We start from the raw sequence: 8,435 nt of genomic DNA, 5'->3' as shown, positions 1-8,435 counted from the left end.
TTTCTCCTTTCGGACCTTTCCATGTATGCATTTCACTGTAAGCCTACCAGTTTCGTGATTTAGTTTTCTCGTGGCCCATTACTTTGGGCTCCTCATCGCATCACGTGTGTTATTCAGTAGGCCAACAAAGCCCACTCATTAAAAGAAAATGAAAAAAACACTGTTCTCTCTAATAACAAAAATGGTGCTCTTGACTTTTGTGTGGACCCACTGCATGGTTGTAAACTATGCCTAGAGCTGGCAAAATTAGACACATCCGATTACCGACACGAACACGACACGAATAAATATGTATAAATTATTAAATTTGATAAGATTATTAAATGGGTTGGGTCTAGGTTGACAAGATTTTTTCCATGTCGGATTGGGGTTAGAGTTTTTAACCCATTTACTCGATCAATGATACGATTATATTTTCTTTTTTAAATTAATTTTTAAGTTCTTATCACTAAAAATCAAGTATTGGATATGATTCTCTCTTTTTTATTTTTTAATTGGAAGGATAGACATATACTGAATGTTTTATTTATAAAATTTTATATAGATTTAAAATTTTAATAGTGTAAGTGTGCAAAGTATTGAAACACATATATTTTATGATATTGATATACAATATTATTTACATATATATAATCAAAACTTTAATAGTATAAATGTGTAATATTTTGTAGTGTGTATATATATGTGTGTGTAATATTTGTTAAATATGTAGATATTAAATGAGTTATTGAGTAACCCGTTTATTTTTTATGTCGAGTTTGGATCTCAATATTTTGACACAATTATTAAATGGGTAGTGTTTGAGTTGACTTAAATTTGACATGATAATTTTGCCGGCTCTAACTATGCCAACCAACATGACCAAGGAGTGTTGTTGAATGTTGAAAGCCAAATCATAACAACTTGAGTCTGCTGTGCATTTCATTCAAATTTAGGAGAGGTATATTAGCCATATTTCTTCCTGTGGTAGCTTCAAACACGATCAAATACTAATTCTCATTCACTCTCAAAAGATTCCCAATGGGTTACATAATATTGCATAATTGTTTTGTTTTTCGTAATTGTTCCATTGTCTAAGTAACCAATATTATGGGTAAAACCCAAAACTTTATATTTTGGACTAAATTAAAAAATTTATATTTTGGATTGAAAGTGAAATTTCACAAGTAGAAAAAATAAATATATTTAATAAAGGGATACTAATAGCCTTGTTCCTATAAATACTTTCAAAAATCATTTTATATAAAAAAGTGCAGAAAATAAAAATACAAATCAAACGAAAAAATCACTACAGAAAATTGTACCTTTTTCAGGGACTGAAATAATAAAAATCATCAAATTATGAAAGTTTATATTGCAACCTATAAGAACATGTAATAATATAAGAATTAATAAATTAATTGAGAATTACAAGAATTAATAAATAAATTATAAGTGCAATAAATCAATACATATAATTACAATCAATTAAGAATCACATAGAAAGAACTTTTATGTTTGAAGTTAAGTACTTAATTAGCGAACTTAAATAAATTAAACATTTAAAATTTATTCATCTTTTCCGTTTTAAAAATGTTATTAGTCAAGAATTATATTAATAAACTAAGTTCAATCGAGTAAGAAAGGATTTGGTGCCACTGCCAAGCGCTATGGCTCTATTTGAAGAATCAAATAGTGATGATTTTCATAGATTGTTCAAAATACGCAAATTTTATTTTCTAATATACTCTTTTATGTCAATCTAACTATTTCAATCTTTAAAGTAGGAAAGTAATAATTAAGATGGAATGATACAAGTGATTAATAGCAGAAAGAATTGGGCTCAACTCATAAAGAAAAAGAACAACTGGGCTCTACTCATGAAGAAAGAGAACGGTAAAAGAACACTCACGAACAATTTTTCCGCGCAGTAGGCGAAGAGTAGTGAAGTCGATAGCAAACTTTAAGAGCGTGGCTGCATTAAAAATATGCAAGCGTTCGCATATGAGAATGATTATATATATTTATTTTTTTCTCAATAGATCCTTAGCTAGTGGTCTTTTGTCCACCCTAAAATGTGGTGTCTATTTTCTCTCCATAGATCTATATCTATTGAAAGAATATACCGCCAAATTTGTGGTGACTGAAAGTTTTCATATTGTTATGTTGTGATAATAAGTGTTGACTCTATAGATCAGGTGAAGGGAAACCTAATGGGTGATTTCTTTATGATGGTCTTGGGTGCATTAGTTTACCAATTATTGTTATAATAAATTTTCTTTTGCTGCCATTTGACGGTAGATCTGAAAATTTTGCACTCCAAAATCTGAAAAAATATAGTAGAATCTCTATAAATTAATAGGATTGGGACCATATAAAATTTATTAATTAAAAGAGATATTAAATAATGCATAAATTGATAATTAATTAATTTACAAAGATTTGGAGCCTATTACACACAAACACAAAGAAGCACTCAAAGCATCAACAATATTTCTTAATTTCTAATTACAACTCGAGAAGTCAACTCCTAAACTTCTAGATGCAACAAGAAAAATAAGGGATCAAATTCAACTAAATATAAATTTTAAGAAAAAAAAGTAACAATAAAATCATATTTTATTTAATTAAAATATCATAATCAACTACATTTGTAATTTCAACAAATTATTAATTTATAATTTGAATAGAACCACAAAGTCATATAATATATTTTTAAAAAATAATATCTTATTACTTTAATAAAATTATTAATTTAGTTCATTGGCCTAAATTTGAACCGAGAAAATTTATTATATAATAGAAATTATTGATTTATTGAGTATTAATTTATAGAAGTTCTATTGTATAAGGTGGTGCAAAACTGCAAATCACTTTGTATGCATACTGATCTGGTTTGTCCAGGATTTTTATCTAATCTCATCTTTATGGCTGGCTACATCTCTAGCACAGATATTATGTAAGTTCTACTTTCCATAAAAAAAGGGAAGAAGGAAGAATGTCCAGAAATACCTATTACATTGATGGGGACCAGGAACAATGGAATGTACATGAGATTAATAAACAAGGCAATACATCCATAACCATATGCTAAGCTCCAATCCAAAACTTACAAAAGCTAGACAAAGCAGGAGAATTCCAATGTTTCACATCTTCCTGAAGTGCCAAATAATAATGCAACTGTTACAAAATGCTGCTGAGCTCTATATTTACAATATAACCAGCCCTTCCAGAGAAAATAAATGCTCACAAACCTTTTATTTGAGCAGTAGATCTGTTGAAATATAAGAGAAAATGGATAAGAAAAGGAAATTCAGAAAGCTCTTAAAATATTTCTTTACAACTTTAATTCCCAATAAAAACATATGACATTCGCATTATGTATAATAGCCCAAATTAATTTTCATCATAAACCACAGAAACATCAGATATGTTCAATCGTACACCATACCACCTTGTTCATGAATTCCAGAATCATGCATTAAACAGAATATGCAGCCAAATACACCTTCACTCAGCCCTTCCAACAAACATTTAAGGTGCAAACAAGCATTCATGGATAACCTATTAAAATAATTTTCAAAGCTAAGTGGAGAGCTGGCAACATATAATCCATGCATCACATAAAAACTAGTAAATTGCATATGCTAAATTATATAGTCCTTAAAGACAACATTTTGCTGGGTGACATTACTTAAACAGCCTGTATAGTTCCATATAATTTGTTCACAAGAACGAAACCTCCCTCTCTTATCTACGCTCAGTATCCCCTACAGTATGTTACACCAATAATTTCTGACACTGAGTTTTATGACAAGTACCCCATTACTTAAGAGCCCACCCTATTTTTGGCTGCTAGGAGTATTAATGCTGCTAATCTACTTGCAATATCTAATGAAACCATTCAACGATATGTCCGCTAAAAAAATTCAAAAGAAAAGACTAACGAAGGTCATATAATATAGGCAATGCAAAAAATGCCTACAAGCCAAGCTAGTCGAAAGGAGAAAATGACTAAGCTACAAGATACATGAATATAATATTACAAAGATAGCAGCAATATAGATAACATTAGAATGCATGATCTTCCTATATTTTAATACCATGTCTATCAGTATGGTAAGCTCAACAGTCCATTTAATTTCTCAAAAATATTGAAAACACAAAAAAAAAAGGACAAGGCATAGTTCTATTATATGAACTCATTATCTCTATTTCTTATTAGATTTTGAGCTTCCTTGCAACTTTTAACTTTTTCTCAATCTAGGGAACAAGCCACTCCAAAATACATGCTTTTCACAGCAGCGTCCTGCTCACATAGAACAGCTTGCCATAATTTGGACGCAGGCATTCAGATGAATGGGCTTATTTAAAGTTGTTTATTTATAAAATAGCAACCGTGATTTAAATGTGGAATGAAGAAAGAGAATGATAGAGACTAGGGGGAGTCAATGTCTCTCTTTTACACATGTAGTCATGACAAGAAACATACTTGGTATATAATTTTCTTTATAGAAGGTAGAGCTGTTTCAATTAAGTTATTTGATTAGCCCCAGAACTTCCTTATAGTATGTCAATAAGGTATTTATTAACTCGAAAGAAACACAAATACAGCCACATCCTAATACAAATATTGGTTACTATAACTTATAAATACAATAAAAAAAGAGAAAACAAGTTCGAGAAAAAAAAAAGGAGCATGGGAACTCTTACCTCCCATTGCAGGTTAAAATATTATAAGTTCACACTCGCAGCACCAATATCTACAGAAACTTGGATGTAATAAACAACTTATACTTCTCAAACAACTTGGGATGAGAGGTTTGATGTCAAAAGTGTTCCCCGGAAGCCTTCCTCCACATGCTGCACATTCATTTTCTGGTCAGAAAGCTCATCTGTAGAACATCATCAAGCAGGTTAGTACAATGGAAAGCTTTACATAAAAAGCGCTATAAGCTTATACTAATTTAAAATAAAACTGGCCACATGCCTTACTAAAGTACCAAAACAGGTGAAAGTTCTTAGATTTTATAATTAAAGCACTCATGTCTAGAGTCAATTATCTGCTTTGAGCCACAGCAGAAGTATACTCAATAATTTAGGACCATAACTAGAAACTTTGAATAATATAGAATCCTCATGGCTTTATTGAACATGACATAGACAGTTTGTCTTCATTCAACATATTCACTATTATATTACAAAAGTGTCCCAGCTTGTAAATGTTTTAGTGCAATTGAGCAAACAACATTGTGAGCTTCAATTTAATTTATGCGGTATCATGACCTTTGACTAGTGTTAACTGTTCTCAACAACCTTTAACAACGTTGCTCATCGTGCTCTCTACAATTTCTTTACGACTGATTTTGAAATTTTGAAATCATTTTAAATGTATATTAAAAATATCCACAATGCTTAATTGCTAGCATCACATCATTTCACATAAATCTATTGATATACATTTGTATCAGGAACATCAATATGTCAACATATACGAAGTAAAATCTTCACAGTAAAGAATATAATATGGCATGCAAATTCTAGACTGCTTAAAGACTCAAAATCAGGATGAGTTATGCAAAGAGAATCAAAGAAAAAGGAATTTCACTAGAGGAAGAAAAAAAAAAAGAATAAAAGAAAAGACCAGCACAAGAATAAAACTGCTAATTACCAGCTATATCTCGATGCTCATGTATTTCTGAATCTTGCACCCAAAGCTTATCACCAGGGAATATATTCAAGTCTGCAAGAGTAGCACATTCCTGGTCAATTATTCTCTGACCTTTGTGAAGTATCTGGTTTTCTTTAACAACCTGCATATATTGACTTAGTTACATAATGTCCATCCAAACAAAACAAATTTAGACAGGATATCCATAATAGCTCATCTAACAAGCTTTGATGGAATCAATGTGCACGGTGTTGGACAATGAATATCATTGATTATCTAATACATGCATAACAGAAAAGTAGTAATGTGTTAACTTTGGTGAAAGCAGGTATGAAAATTTTAAAAAATATAGCGGATTACTGAGAGATTATTTCAAATACAAGTCATATTAAATATTTGCTAAAGAAATCGCATGACATGCAAATATTGTCATACCAAAAAACAAGAAACAAAATTTGAATTACAACTGCTAAATTTTCTTGCTAGATCAAAATCAAAGAAGAAAAATTACAACTTTATGTTCTGCCAATTAACTGGCATTTTTGCTCAAATTAATGAAATTAACATTTCAAGGGCAAAAATTCAAAATACTTTGAGTACAATAGACCATAAGCAACTAGAATTGAGGTGATATAGGCCATGTTTGGTATTAAGGTGTTGTGAAAAAATGTTGTAGCTATGAAATAGAAGCTGATAGTGTATGATAGATATACTTTTAAATACTAATTTTGACAAAATAATAAAGATACTATAGATTTTGCATCATACAAGTGTGGGATAAAATTAACTTAACTTCTAAAATACAGCATCTTATGTTTACCAAACACTTTAGTGCTGCATAGCTGTTGAAAAACAAAACCAAACAGGGCCATAAAGATAGTGAAGTTTAATGGGAAACCATGTGATAGTATATTTTCGTAATTATTTCAGAAAATCTGCAGTTAGGAATCCAAAAGTTCTCCCAGTTCAAATACTATGTAACACTTTCAGAGAGTTTAAAATTTTATAACGAATACTGAAAATCAAATTACATATATATTCATATATACGGTCAATATAACTTACCCCAAGAGATTCCCATATCATCATTTTTAACTGGTATATGGATGTTGAAGCAGAAACTTTTAAATTTACGAAACTCCTGGTCTTCCTAGAGCGCTTTGAGGCTCGTCGATCTGGCTCAAACATGGACTCAGATGCCTCCAAAATTGACCTTGGAGCTTCCTTTCCACGTACAAGGAATACAGATATATCCTTGTCACAATAGTTGAGTTTCTGCATCAACTCGCAGCTTTCTCTTTCTCCAATGCAATCCTCACATATCTAGTGGAATTGAAAGATACGTGAAAAGAGATTAAGCTTGAAAAGAATTATTAAAGTAAATTGTATCAACTAAAAATATATCCCTCATAGATGACATTTGCAAAATAGCAAATAACTTGTAGAAACAGCTTGCCTGTAACAAAAGGATGATGGTAGCTCTTTCGAACATATACCTCCAAGTAGTCAAAGTTTGACTCCCGGAACAATTCAAAATTTGCCATGGCATGATAACAAAAACAAAAGAGTTCAAAACAGTTAAAATTTTGAATTACCTCTGGGAAAGTCCTAACCACAGGCCGTTGGGATTCAATCTCATTATTTTCTTCATCACGAGGACCACAAGGCTCCTCAGACAAAAGGATCTCTTTGCAGGGCCCAACCAATTCATTTCCTGCATTATTGCTGAAATCAACTATGACAGATAAGCCTTTCTCCTTGATGCCACCCCACTCTTCACAGAACCATTTCCAGTCATTCTCAGTCACAATTGTCAACCCATCTGTCTAGAGTCCAATGACATGGTAAAAGGGAGTAAAAAAGATTATAATATTTGAGCACTCGTACACGTATTGACTCCAATAAGTAAAATAAAATGAAAAAGAATCAAACATCAAACATAACATATGAAAAAGATTCCATATTACGACTGGCAGCTTTCAAGCCAAACCATAAGCTAAAACTTCCACCATGTCATGACGCAGATACATATACAAAGTACATACATCACATACTTACCGCAGAACCTTTCTGATAAATAGAACCACGTTTGCAAAACAGGTCAGGAGGCCTTTCAAGTAGTCGTAAATGCTGTTGCATCAAAATTGTATAAAACATATATTAAACACTCATCATTACGTCTGGGAAAAAATTAGAGGGTAGAAAATGGAAACAACCAAACCATCTTAATTGCGTGTCATCTCTAGATAAAGTTTTAATACCAATTACCATGGTTCATTCCACAAGCTGGAAGCAAGTCATTTAAAACTATTGGTGATGACCATCTTTGAAACAAGTGATATTCCAACAAGTTTGACAACAATTGCATAGAACTCCATTAATTCAGATGATCAAGTTTCAATGTATAAAGGGAGTTGTACACATCAAGTTTCTTTCCACAAGAAAAGGATAAAATATAAAGATAAAAAGAGACTCTATCTGCAGATGAGTCAAGAGTATGATTTATTATAAAAGCACCAGTAAACGAAGATGACAACTAACCTTTTCACATTTAAGTGAATCAATGACACCATCCAGGATTTCTGGTTCAATGGATGAAGCATTTTTTCCACTAGCACTAATGTAGTTTCTCCATTTGGTAAGCCAGGTTGAGGGCAACAAGTAATACTTGCAATCCAAAGACAGTGGAATACTTTTTCCCAAAGCTAGTTTTTCATGATTTTGGCGCTCTTTAAGCTTCCGAGCTCTGCATCAAAGATAACGAAAGTCAGGCAAGTATGTCAAA

The 8,435-nt window shown here is 31.5% G+C and overlaps 1 protein-coding gene across 1 annotated transcript in view; it reads right to left on the bottom strand.

Moving 5' to 3' along the window:
- Nucleotides 1-2,978: 2,978 nt before the first annotated feature.
- The window catches only part of LOC18054821 (ubiquitin carboxyl-terminal hydrolase 26), a 12,053-nt gene continuing 6,596 nt past the window's right edge, over nt 2,979-8,435 (bottom strand). The window contains exons 9-15 of the mRNA XM_006449988.2: nt 8,192-8,394; nt 7,709-7,780; nt 7,246-7,476; nt 6,716-6,973; nt 5,651-5,792; nt 4,693-4,874; nt 2,979-3,253 (exon numbers count right to left, since the gene is read on the bottom strand). Coding sequence (XP_006450051.2) covers nt 4,780-4,874; nt 5,651-5,792; nt 6,716-6,973; nt 7,246-7,476; nt 7,709-7,780; nt 8,192-8,394 — 1,001 coding nt within the window. The 3' untranslated portion in view covers nt 2,979-3,253; nt 4,693-4,779. The remainder of the gene's footprint in view (nt 3,254-4,692; nt 4,875-5,650; nt 5,793-6,715; nt 6,974-7,245; nt 7,477-7,708; nt 7,781-8,191; nt 8,395-8,435) is intronic.

The sequence above is a fragment of the Citrus clementina genome, unplaced genomic scaffold, assembly GCF_000493195.1.
Source record: "Citrus clementina cultivar Clemenules unplaced genomic scaffold, Citrus_clementina_v1.0 scaffold_1, whole genome shotgun sequence".
Taxonomy (NCBI): domain Eukaryota; kingdom Viridiplantae; phylum Streptophyta; class Magnoliopsida; order Sapindales; family Rutaceae; genus Citrus; species Citrus x clementina.
The sequence above is the reverse complement of the archived record's forward strand: the minus strand, read 5'-3'. Positions and strand labels throughout refer to the sequence as shown.